Source organism: Camponotus floridanus, unplaced genomic scaffold (genome assembly GCF_003227725.1).
Source record: "Camponotus floridanus strain SB8 unplaced genomic scaffold, Cflo_v7.5 scaffold30, whole genome shotgun sequence".
Lineage (NCBI taxonomy): Eukaryota > Metazoa > Arthropoda > Insecta > Hymenoptera > Formicidae > Camponotus > Camponotus floridanus.
Genome location: NW_020229437.1, coordinates 308,818 through 321,780, shown reverse-complemented (window position 1 = coordinate 321,780; position 12,963 = coordinate 308,818). Strand labels below are relative to the sequence as shown.

Genomic DNA, 12,963 nt, shown 5'->3' with positions numbered 1-12,963 from the left:
GCATAAACCTCCTTCTGCGAGCGTTAGGAATAAGTCACTGACACGTTTGATATAAGGAGATCCTTCCTGGAAGATATAACCGACCGGTGGTGACAGATAACAGAGTTTTGTCGTCTGCAGCAGACTCACATCATCCTGCATATTATTGACTTCAAGCATTTGGGCCCAGTTATCCTGCATAAAGCAAGTAGCATTCCGGTACATCAGCAAATCCTTAAGGCAAAGATCTTTGTGAATAAAGGTTGTGATTTTCTTGCTTGATTTGTAAACTTCATGCAAAAAGGCACCGTTAAATTGCATGATAATTGTCTTTATATTTTCGTCCATCATTAATGCGAAATCGGAATTTATTAGATCTTGTAAATGATCATATTCAACATAAAGATTGCTCTTGAAACTGATGCTCGTCAGTTCGACGAAAAGAGTCGAGGAGTAGCATGCGTAGACAACGAAAATGCTGAGAAGGATGATTTGCTCGTGTAATTTTGTGGATACCGCTGGAAATGATACACCCAGCATGATACCGATGATTTTCAGGAGATGCCATTCACTTGGATTGAACTTCATTAATCGTGAGCACAACCAGAAGATTCCTACGATCGAAGAATTCAGGACGAGCAATCGGAATCCAATGCTCGTGAAATTTTGCTTGGCAAGCAGCCTGGGTACCACGAAGCACCAATTCTCATGGAAGAAAGGATAAGTATATTGTATAGCGGGTGGTGTATCTGGGTACACATTTCCCCACATCGGCAGCGTAACCAAAAGGGCGTCGTATTTTTTAGATCCTACATCGATGAAGATACCAAACGGAGTTCCATTAGACATCGTTCTAAAGTATTTATCCTGTTCTGTTATTATCTTGGGAATACCGGTGAAATTCATTTTATTCGCCAGGCTATTGATGATGGATATATCTACGCCTTTTAACTTTTGTTCCGTGGCTGACGCAATGTCGCTATAAGGAAGCCGACGAGTAAAGGCATAAACCAATGGATAACCGTGCATGTTTGGAAAGTCTTCCGTGAACCACACGGTATCTACGGAATACGGTTCGTCGTTCTGACTGTCGGTGAATGGGTTGTATCGATGAACGATCGTGGAGTACTCCGATACTCCGGAATACTCCACAACAATCGCATCGAGAATATTCCTCGACCACATCGCTCGGAAGAGCGTTATGAGATTGCGACACGGTCGACGAAGTATCATCAGTACAAGTACCTTGGGCCGAACGCGATCGTGAATGAGGCGGTTCATGTCTTCGGCAACGAGCTCGCCCTCGACGATATCCGGCTCTCGCTCCGAGACGTAGATATACACGACTAGATCGCGTGACATTCCGCAGGAAGAAACTCGAGACGGTTCCGTCTGATCCGCGTTTACGTAAAGAGTCGGTACGCGTCGACTTGTCGCCGCGAGTATTTTATCGAGAATGTCGCCCGCCTGCCCGTCTAATAAAGAGTTTCGAAGTACGAGGAGAACGTCCTTCGCGCGTGATGTTTGCAGCACTTTGTTTAAGATATCCACAAAGAAGTCTTTGCCCGAACGATTGGTCAACATGGAAAAGCAGCTTCGAGTTTCAACGAGGCAGGAGAACACGATGGTCCAGAACAAATGTTGTCGCGTGATTCTCATCTTCGAAGGAAGCGAGCGTGGTTATCGGATGTAATCGAAACGACGACTGACACGATCAACTGAAAAATGAGTATTAACAATTGCAAGAGACTGTAATCGCTAGAATGCAAGGTATATGTTAACGAAGAAAAAATATAGCTTAAAACATTTGTGCAGAATTGCTTGAGGAACAGTTCGCCGCAAAATACTCATTAATCTTTGTCACTTAGCGTATCGATTCTTATGCATCAAAGATAAACAGCTGATTGTCATTTCGAATGAATGAAAGCTTTGAAACGCAGGAAATTTTCATATGCAATCGATAAATAAGTCATTATGATTTTATCTCTCTAATTATGCGGCAAAATACGTTATTCTATCTTGAATTTCTAGGAAAATAAATATTTAACGCGTGTGCTTATTAACTTTCATTACGTCTCATGGGATCTACCCAAGTATAATTAATTTTTCATGAGAGTTTACATATTCTCTTTTACTCTGAAAATAAATAAAAAAAGGCATTTCTATCTTTTAGTCTACTGAAAATTAAAGAACGACTTGTTCTTAGGATTCCCGAACTATAACGTGTACAATATAATTATAGCTTAATAAAAATAGCATTGAACTTAACGTGTGCCATACGAATATGGAACGGCGTATAAAAGCACACATAGCGACATATAAAGAGCGCTACTCTCGAATTAATTCCCACGAGCTCGAGACTGAAGAAGACGGCACGGCCGCGCGCGTATCCGGATCCCATAGTCCCGTGCCCTTTTAAGTTAAAGGGAAGAGAAGTCGACGAGTGAATGCCGCAGGAACCGAAGGGACACCGATATAAATCAACGTCCAGCCGGCACGACTCGCGCGCAAGAGGAGAACGGGACGGGGGGAGAATAACGGACAGGGGATTCGCTCGCAGTCGCTGTCTTCCCCCTTCGCTACTACTTATATGCTAATGTCAGCAAATCAATTTATTTATATTTATTTATAGCATTCAAATGTTTTTCGGGCCGCGCACGTCGGTCGTCGGACCACCCGCGAAAGCGAGCCGATCTCGCTCGCTGCGGGCTACGAGATCCGTGGGGTCCAGATCGCCCCCTTCTTTCAGACTGATACAGATAGCTGGAGGATGCTGGAGGAAGGGAAAAGGGGGACGATCGACGTATACCAGTCGATTCAGAGTTTCACGATCCAGACTCCTGTACGCGATCGCGTCTCTAAAGAGAGAGAAGATAAGATACTTTCACGCAAATGAGCTTTGAATCGTTGAACAATATTTCGTTGTAATAGCCCTTCTCAGAAGCATATTGTTTTTTTATACTCGTAAGGGCATTGAACTATACGAGTATTTCACGCTGATACACGATCGCCGTTCATCTGATAACAACTACTGAATGATTAGAATCAGTCAACTGAAAGTTACTGCAATCAATTATAATTTAATCTTTTTTAATATTAGTATCTACATGTATAATATATTATATCTATTTTTTATACATATATTTATTTTGTACCTGTTTTAGATCAATTTTGTTTAGATTAATTTTAAATTTGGCATGTATTATAAAAAATTAAAATTTTAATAGAATATTAGATAAAATAATTTTGTTTTATGTATTGTCAGAATGTATAATGCAAATCTTTTATTATTTAAATGTGTTAATTAATTTAGAGAAGCCTATTCTTATATCAGTTATCACTTGCAGATGCAGTATCACGTTTCCTACGTTGCATTTTTTTCATATGTGGTTTACCGATATAAAATAATTGCGTTTTTCTCTCTGGCAAATACGCATATGTATGCATACGGTTATATACTAGTAACACTATAGCAAGAAATATTGCATATGTAGGGTGGGGCGCGGTTACTCGAGTCACGCGTGACGTAATTCCGAGGATACCCGAAGTCTTCAGTAACGTATAAAAAGATGTAATCTCGAGAAAGCTTACTTATATTAGCTAACAATATGAAACTATTTTAATTTTCATAAAATTCTAGTACGTTTTTTCCGTCAATATTTTTTAAACAATATTTATCAAGGATGTTAAAATATCGATAATAAATATGAATTTATAGAGCTTACACTTACTTGTAAGACACGCGTTATAAGCGACTGCGAATGAGAGTACGCAAGTAATTGTGATAATTAAACAATTATCGACGTACATATATAAAATGGTTTCAAAATAACATGATTCTAGAAAGCATATTTATTATATAGTAAATAGGAAAAATGTTTATTTTAATATTTATTTGCAATATTAAAAATATAAAAATGTAATTTGTATTTGATTATTTGATATTTTTAAATACTAATAATCTTTCAATAAGTGGCAGCCTTCCGATAATTTATCAATAGATATTATCTACAATATTGGAGAAAGTCATAATAAACTTATGAATCATTGTCTGAGGGTCTTTCAAAAAAGAAAATTTTTTGGAATTATTTTGGCTACCCGGTATAAAATCGAGCGACAACACATCGCGCGGTCAGCATCAGTTGTGTTGGTTATAGGCGTGGACACAGAATATTTAGAGAATGTTTATTGCAGTTTAGAGGCATTGAATCGATCGTGAGTTTTTACGAAGCAAGAAGAAAATACATATCTCAGGTTTTTCCCGAAATGGCTGTTGAAATTCGCCTTTCTTTTTTCGTGACAGTGTTTGTTTTAATTTACTGCATCCAAGAAGGTATATTAAGCCAGTTACCTCTATAAGTTCTAATTAATTCTTCTTAGATTAACCTTCAAATAACCTTTTTTTTAAAAGCTCGAGACTACACAAGTAAATACTTTATACATGTATATACTTATCGGTATTTTTACGGAGCTTTGCGTAATAATTTTGATAAGAATTTTATATTAGATACGTTTCTAACCTCTATTTTACAGAAATAAATGCGTACTAGATTGCATTTAAATGAATACGGCTTTATAACATAATTAAGGAAAGTATTTATTTATATAGTTAGAAATATTTTGTCGCGTTTTTCAGGCCTTTCTATCAAATGTTACGACTGCAGATCAGACAATGATCCAAAATGTACGGATCCATTTGACAATAAGACTTACCATATGACAGATTGTTCAGAAGCAAAGAGTCTAACCCATTTGCCGGGTGTAAGACCGACAATGTGCCGCAAAATTCGACAAAAAGGTCATTCATCTAGAAATATGAAATATAAATCTAGCTCATCAATTATATTGTTACATCCTAAGTTTTGTATAAATTTATGTTTACAGTTCATGGTGAATGGAAATATTTTCGTAGCTGCGCTTTTATGGGTGAACCCGGGATTGGAGGTGATGAACGATTTTGTTTAATGAGAACTGGAACGTATAATATATTTATGGAATACTGTACATGTAATAGTAAAGATGGTTGCAATTTGGCGCCATATCAACATGAAAATTGGTTGCTCTTGTTAATTAGTTTAATAACAGCAGTTCGATATATATTCGTCATTTAAAAAAAAAATGTAGCCATAGATTTTTGACAGATCTACTTTACTGAATAATTAATATTTTAGTATGTTTACAGTTCAAGATAGATTTTACTTGTACTTATTAAATACTTCTCTTGTTTTACACATCAAATTTCAAAAAAAGCCAAATTTAGAAAATTAAATATATTGATAGGTCTGCTTATTTAGCTTTTTGCAATTGTTGTAATTTTATAATTTTTTTATGGAAGATAGAAATTAAGTGCCTACAGTATGCCTTACTATAAAGGGATAATGAAAATTTTTTAAACATATTTATAAGAGAGAATAACTTCCAGTAAATCATTTAACTTGGCTTAAATAATATTTTATCAACATAAATTACATATTTTATAGAAATATATATATATTTTTTTTTTCTCTTTATCACTACATATATATAAAAATATATATTTAAATAACACTTTTTCAAATAAAACTTACAAATAAAACTTTTTCTGTATTAGAGTACAAATTATACATTTTACTAATATTGAAATAGTTTACTATTATAATATAATCTTAGATATTATTGATCAATAATAGATCAATAATAAATAGCTAATACCGTCCATTAATTATCCGTCCATTAATTATCAATTATACCGATAACTTAGTGTTAGTATGGCATTTTGCTATTTTTTATTATTTTTGTACATAATTCTTTAATAATATGTAATTTTTTACACTGCCATATGATATAAATAAGGCATATATATAACATAATACTGTTATACTTCATACGAATTTAATATATTAATAAGTTAGAATCAAAATTTGATATATTGCAATCAAAATTTTTTAAAATGGTTAAATTGTTCAATTGTAAAATTGTTAAATGATTGTATGAAATGCAGACAATAAAATAATTTTTGAATCAGAAAATAAATATTACCTTAATGAAGATGACACCTGAAAAACGATGATTTTTTTCACGATAGAAAATTAATTTATTGTTTGATTCACATAATAGAAAATTAATAAAAACTTGTCTCGACATATAATATATAATTAAGTATATTTATAAATATATATGAAGATATTTTGCTTCTACATATAATAAACAAGTAAAAAGTATAGACATATGTATGAAATAATATGTTTTTAGTGTCCATTACAATACAGATATTATTTATTAAAATATTATTATAAAAAAATATAGAAAAAATATTTGTAATACTTATGTTTAACGTTATAAACATTTTAACATTTCCTTAACTATTTTCTTCTTCAGTAGTCTCTTATGTTAAATTGTAAACATTTAAAATTATTTAAAACATCAAAATTATTTAAAAATACAATTTAAATTATCATTAAAATAATATAAAATCTGAAAAATTTTATCTGTTATATTCGCGATAGAGAATGAATAAAAAATTATCTTGATATATAACATACAATAAAATATTTACAACATATAATAAAGTATATTTATATAAAGATATATTTGCTTTTAAAAATAATAAAGAAGTAAAAAATATATATGTTTAAGAAACATATATGCGAAATAATATGTGTTGTGCATGTATGTTTTGTCGAGTAACATTTATTGAAGATATAAATACTAACTCTTTAAAATTAACTTAAATTAAAACTCAACATTTGTAAAGAGATATATATATATAGAAAGAGAGAGATATGTTTTACAAAATTTACTACGTCTTTTACTACATCGTTTTATTATGTCGTTTTATATTAAATACTTTGTTATCAAATGTACATAATAATTAGTGAAACAAATGTTTCGATTTATCACATTTTAAAATGGCTTTTAATTTTGTTAATACACCAACTCCAAATATTGTTCACTCTCTTCCTTTATAATCAAATGATAATAAAAATGAGTATATATGATGTAGAGCATGAGTATATATAATATAGAGCAAAATAGAGTAAATTTTCCATTTTGTCACTTTAAAAGAGCATATCATTTTTCAAAATATTTTTACAGACGACTATAATGTGCCTCTCGATTGTCTTAATTTCTATAGAAATTGTTAGTTTAACACGAAAAAATTATTATTGAATTGAAACTATTTTCATAAAAAATATTACTTAATATTAATGCAATATGATGAGCTTATGTTCTCGCAATCTTATAAAATATGATATGTTGTACTTGTACATTATGATTTTTTTTTTAATTATACGTATGTGTAAAAGACAATAATTTTTACTTAGTTTACGGACGGTTATAGTGATTAAATTCAGAGCAGAAAATATTCAGTTCTCTCCTTTGCAGAGTCGAGGACGGTTAAAATTGACAAAGAATTTGTGCAATTTGTGTATAAAGATAAAAATGTAGAATTACATCTTTAAAAACCGTGTTTTTTTTTTGTATAAAATCGACAGATCTCGGACATAAATATACATAGCAAGAGAGATGCACACGTAATAATCTTCGAATTCGAGTACGTATCTATGGTATTCTTTGGAATAGCTTTATCGATCAGTATCTCAAATATTTATGATGCACGTATATAGCACTCTTATTTTCATTGCGGTGTCTTTAGACGTCTATAAGGAAAGTACGTGGTGCAGTATGCAAAGGCTGCAATGATTTTTCGTTGTTGAATAAGTTATTACTCGTACGCCTCATTTTTATTGAAACGCTTGCCATTTCGTTATCTCTTGTCCTGGTTTTGCTAGAGCTTGCTTCCATTGTTCGCCGTAAGCTCCACCGACGTCAGGGCCCAGTACAAAGTGACCCACGGGAGTTTTCTTGCCTAAAACATAAATAATTGTATAATGAAACCATAAATAATTTTACATAAATCATGCATAATTTATATCACGACAAATTAGAATTCCCATTGGTTTTACTAACCCATTTTATTCTTCGCGACGAACTTTACAACAAAGCTCACGTCATTGAGCGCTCCTTTGTACGGATTGTCGGCGATGACTCTTGCCGTTTCCGGTGAGAATTTCGTGGATACCGTGGGCGCAAATCGATCGCTCTTCCAAAAGTGCGTTACACGTCCATTATCGACAACCGACATCTTCAGATACATTTGTCCTTTCAGTCCCTCGTGCTCGTGCATCGTCTGAAGCGAACATCTCAGACGACTTAGAGACAGTACCAGTTGCCCACCGCTATCTTCGTCTTTCTCACCTTTCGATAGACATAATGATAATTCGACTTGTCCTTTTTTGTTCTCCTTCTGAAATAATATTGACTCGTATAATAAAATTAAATAAATGTAAAGAATATAGTAAATAACATATCTCTCGAAGAAAGATATTAATATTTCCAGAAAATAAATGCACATTTTTATTAATAGGATGTTATAATTTTTCTTAAAAAAAAATATTAAATATAATTGTAATGATTTCGCTTTTGCGACTGTGCAATTTGTATGAAACTATAGAAACCTACTCTGTCCTCGGCACCTAAGATACCACTTGCGATTGGTCGCAGCGGTTTCCACAGATCTCCTGTAGATACATCGCTGGTATGTTTCGATTTTGGTGGTTTGCAAACAAAATTTTTCGAGTCGAGTGGAATCGTTGTCGCGCCAATGGTTCGTCTCTTGTCGTAGGCTCTTCTCTCCGTAACTGTAGGTTCCGCGAGCTTGTCGGTACCTTTGCCAAAGAATTGACTGAAGAGCTTGTTCTTGGTAGATTCCTGATTTTCGGTAGAACCGCCTTGACCTTCCTTCTTCTTTCCGCCTTTCTTCGCCGATTCTCCCTTAGCAGGCGATGTCTTTTCCTTATCCGAATCCTTCTTTTCAGTCGCTATCAGCGGTTTGTCTTCGAGAATCGCGTAGAGGGTCGCAACAATGAATCTAGATCCATTAATTTCCTCCTCGATGACCTTCGATTTACCAAACTTTTGCTTAATTTCTTTACGCAGAAGAAAAGTGAATGTCTCGTTCCATTGTGGCCAGGATTCATTTTTCGTGGTAGTCTCGAACTTCTCCTTGCCAGGTATCAGCTTTACCTAGAGAAATTAAATCTTGAAATTATTTCTTCTCGATGACAGCGAATTTTAACTTATGCTTTAATTGTTTATGATTTAATTGCTCAACTTTTAAGATAAAGGTATATACGAATCAAACATGAATGTAATAAAATAGAGATATATTTTCATTCTTATTTATTTCTTAGTTAAAATAAATTATTCTTCAAAATATGAAAAATATATTTTTTAAATTTAATTTTAGCATTTTTTAAAATTTAATTTTTACTTTTACATTCTATTTGTAAGTCAATTTTCTCCCAGCGATGTAAATAATGAGACCAACAATTGATGTTATTAGTGAATTTTATTAAAGATCTATATATAAAGATCTTTATTTCGTACATATAATTGCTCGTGTATCTGTATAAATAAAACATAACGTTTTCGAAAAATACATCACTGCAAAAATATTAATCGATATCAACACTTTTACACTGCAAGATCGTGCTTCGTTTCGCTTCCCTATACTCTGAATATATATATAAAGATCTATATATAAAGATCTATATATATATATATATATATAGATCTTTATATATAGATCTTATATATATATATATATATATATATATATATCACGTATTCCAGAAATATATTTAATTGATAAAATGTTTAATTGATTTTTTATGTATGTATATATAAGAAACATAGATGTACATATATACAATAGATAGACGATATGTTCTATATGTCGTTCTATTTGCGAAACGATGTCAGAAGGAACTAGAAATACTACAGTTAATGTCGCACTTCTATAATACAATATTCTCGTGGTATTACGTAATCATAGATAACACCCAACAGCTTCTTTGACGTCTTATACGTAATTCAGAGGGAAGCGAAACGAAGCACGATCTTGCAGTGTAAAAGTGTTGATATCGATTAATATTTTTGCAGTGATGTATTTTTCGAAAACGTTATGTTTTATTTATACAGATACACGAGCAATTATATGTACGAAATAAAATTGAAAAATAAAATTACTATATCAAATTTATAGATTCAGTTGACACAACGTGCGAGAATGTGTGAGCTGTTGATGAAATGTATACCGCCTCTTGTTTGATCGATCCACATTCTCGAGTGAGGTTTACTCTACCTTTACGACGTAGCTGTTGACTCTGGTGAAGCCAAAGTTCTGCGGCAAGTGTCTGGCACCGAGAACAGTGACGTGGAGCGTTTTATCGTTCTGCGAGTGTACGATCCTAATGCCGATCTCCGGCTCCAAATTTACCGTGCGATCCAACGGCGTGGACACCGTCTTCAGATTATTGTCGATGAAATTTCTGAGCTTGGCCAGCGCCATGGTCTCGTGATTGTCCTCTCGAAAATCCAATTATAGCTTATCGGCAAATGAACGTTTAGATAAGATCGTTTAGATCGGCTGATCACGGGGACTCGGTAGCGTCGTCTGTGCACGCTGCAAAATTTTATCGTGAGCACTTTACGGCAATGAGCACTAAAGGTGTGCTATTAATATGCACGCATGTATAATGCGACGCCATGTCCGCTTTCGATCGTCTAGAGATATAATTTTCGACGCAAAATATATTTGCTACAGTCAGCGACAAGAATTTTCATTCATTAAAAAGAATTCTCTATTTTTATTATTATTACATAGTAAATATATCGTAACTATGATTACTGGAAAATCAGAAAATTAATATAATAATCTCACTTTAAAATGCTCTAATGTTTCATTAAACATTCTTATCAGATTTGATTTACGGGAATAATTCCTTAGAAGTTTCCTTAGAAGTTATTGGAAAAAAATGCCTCGATCACTTTGATATCGATTATACATCTTACGAGTGAAATAAGTTTAGAAAAATATTGTTATTAAATATTGTTCCCGGATAATTCTCTTGACGTGGACAATCTTTCGATCGTAAAATTTCTCGGTCGTGAACAGTGTGCTTTCTCTCATCAAGCAATGCAATTCTATCATCTACAACAGGTGATTATCAGCGGTATAAGCTGCACGATCCTTTCGTTCTCGATGCAATAAAACCGCGATCACGCAGAAACAGGATGTCCGAGAGAACGTCAAAGAAACGAACTAACGATCGAACTTTCCCCGTGAAGAAAAAATAAACCTCGCCTTGTCGTGACCATGTCGATTAATCTCGAGCGATCGCGCGACCCGCTCCGACGACCACGGAATACAGCAAAGAAAATCATGTTTATCACCGAGATCACAGCGACGCCGACCTTATTATTAATTAATGAGAATTAATGTGCCAAATGCGATAGACGCCTGCATCTCTCATCTCCTTAATAGAGACTTTAACGCTCGGTGTGTCATCTGAAGTAAAGCACAAAATAACGACAACTTCCATTTTTTTATTAGGACATTTTTTGCGCTATTTCGTGGATAAATCGAATGAAATTTCTTTTCAATAACATTAGACATTCAAAATACACTTTTTTTGCAGCACGTTAAAATTTAAATAACGGTAAATGCATGCATAGCAACATCAGTATAATGCCCTTTTAATTATTGCAAAATAAGTGCAGAGAGAAGCACATAATAGAAAACATAATCTATTATAGTATTCACGTCTAATTTGGCGTGTGTGATTTCTAGGAAAAATTTTAATTACTCTGTATCAGGTAGCTTGTTTCACACGCAACACGTCAACGTCGTGATATCAGAATTAATCATAAGTAAATAATCGCTTTGGATCGCATCGGTGCACTCGATGTAAAGAAACAACACTTGTACCATAATCCTCGTTTCGGAGTAAATTGCTGCAGCCCAAGAACGGCAGATTGAGATCCCGAGTAAGCAGGAAGAGGACAGTTGCTATCCGGCGAGAAGCGATGTCGGCGTGGATGCACGCCTGACGGGTCCGTGACTGATGACGTCTCGAAAGATCCACCCGCTGATCTTCCTGCCGATAGACAACGATGTCAGACGCTCGATCCCATGGTCACGAAAACGATCGAAACGCGAACACGCACTATCATCGATCGCGAGGAGGAATTCGCCGACAGCTTTCACCGCACCACGCACTTTGCACGCGTTAATATCCACTGCGTATCGCGACGCACCGAGACCAACTACGTCATCGCGCTCATCAACGAAACTTGTGGGATCCCATGAATGGCTTCGCAGGCGATTGCGCGCGTGCGAGCGTTGCCGGAGCGTCGTGACAATCGTCGACTTGGGTTGCGCGCGACGCGTCGACGTGGTATGCAGCCTGCTCTCGCGTGGGTTCCCTTTATAAGAGACCAGCTTACAGTGATGGATGATGGCAAGACGTCTGAGGGAATTTTCCGAGGGGCACCGTTACAGTTGGGAATTATACGTGAATAAACATGTGTACGTAAAGAAAGATTTGCTGAAGAAATATGAATAATTTTCATGTATCTAAATTATTAATACCTTTAACATATATACACATATATATATACATCATTTCTTTTCTTTTTTTAGATATTTTGTATCATTCCTCTTTGCATATAAAACGTATATGAAAATTATAATATAACTCTGCCCGATATATTTAATAAATAATATTTAATAAATTGTTAAATTTATTAGATGGTTAATTTTAACCCAGCGTCAAGTTAATTTCAATTTCTTAATTTTTATGAGAAATTTGGAGACCAATCAGGAATCTGCAACTACGGTACTGTCACAAAAGTGACCGTTGCCGCTAAAATAGGGGATTTATTTGACTGCCGTATGTGTCATATACTCGTCTGTGTAGTCTCTAGTTTGTAGAGTTGTAGTTGTGAAGTGACGCCTGTTGCGCTCGCAAGGTCGTGCGTTTATATTACGCGTTGCTGCATGTGTACAGGTGTGTGAACGTGCAGGCGCTTCTCCGTGAGTAAATACAACCACATGGAAGAACGGTATACAGAAACAGGGCCGTAATTAGTCACAATTTT

The 12,963-nt window shown here is 34.3% G+C and overlaps 2 protein-coding genes across 3 annotated transcripts; one reads left to right on the top strand and one right to left on the bottom strand.

Moving 5' to 3' along the window:
• Positions 1 to 4,096: 4,096 nt before the first annotated feature.
• On the top strand, positions 4,097 to 5,433 carry LOC105247910. The gene is made up of 3 exons (XM_011252369.3): positions 4,097 to 4,312; positions 4,616 to 4,777; positions 4,864 to 5,433. The coding sequence occupies exons 1-3, from the start codon at positions 4,246 to 4,248 to the stop codon at positions 5,088 to 5,090; spliced, it is 456 nt and encodes a 151-aa protein (XP_011250671.1). The 5' UTR covers positions 4,097 to 4,245; the 3' UTR covers positions 5,091 to 5,433.
• A 1,310-nt stretch (positions 5,434 to 6,743) lies between these two features.
• Positions 6,744 to 12,274, bottom strand: LOC105247911. Of its 2 annotated transcripts, XM_011252371.3 has the most exons (5): positions 11,792 to 12,274; positions 10,166 to 10,486; positions 8,482 to 9,045; positions 7,930 to 8,266; positions 6,744 to 7,828 (listed from the first exon to the last, which is right to left on the bottom strand). In XM_011252371.3, exons 2-5 carry the CDS (start codon positions 10,370 to 10,372, stop codon positions 7,704 to 7,706), a joined length of 1,233 nt encoding a protein of 410 aa, XP_011250673.1. In that variant the 5' UTR covers positions 10,373 to 10,486; positions 11,792 to 12,274; the 3' UTR covers positions 6,744 to 7,703. The 2 variants fall into 2 exon arrangements, with proteins under 2 accessions (XP_011250673.1, XP_011250674.1); XM_011252372.3 differs by lacking the exon at positions 10,166 to 10,486.
• Between the last annotated feature and the right edge of the window lie 689 nt (positions 12,275 to 12,963).

Excerpts from the sequence above, each read along its gene's own strand:
- LOC105247911 (XM_011252371.3), bottom strand. The coding sequence starts at position 10,372 with ATGGCGCTGGCCAAGCTCAGAAATTTCATCGACAATAATCTGAAGACG. Across the intron at positions 9,046-10,165 it reads TCAACAGCTACGTCGTAAAG|GTAAAGCTGATACCTGGCAA; the intron begins GTAGAGTAAACC and ends TAATTTCTCTAG. Across the intron at positions 7,829-7,929 it reads CGTCGCGAAGAATAAAATGG|GCAAGAAAACTCCCGTGGGT; the intron begins GTTAGTAAAACC and ends TTTATGTTTTAG.
- LOC105247910 (XM_011252369.3), top strand. The coding sequence starts at position 4,246 with ATGGCTGTTGAAATTCGCCTTTCTTTTTTCGTGACAGTGTTTGTTTTA. Across the intron at positions 4,313-4,615 it reads AATTTACTGCATCCAAGAAG|GCCTTTCTATCAAATGTTAC; the intron begins GTATATTAAGCC and ends CGCGTTTTTCAG. Across the intron at positions 4,778-4,863 it reads CCGCAAAATTCGACAAAAAG|TTCATGGTGAATGGAAATAT; the intron begins GTCATTCATCTA and ends TTATGTTTACAG.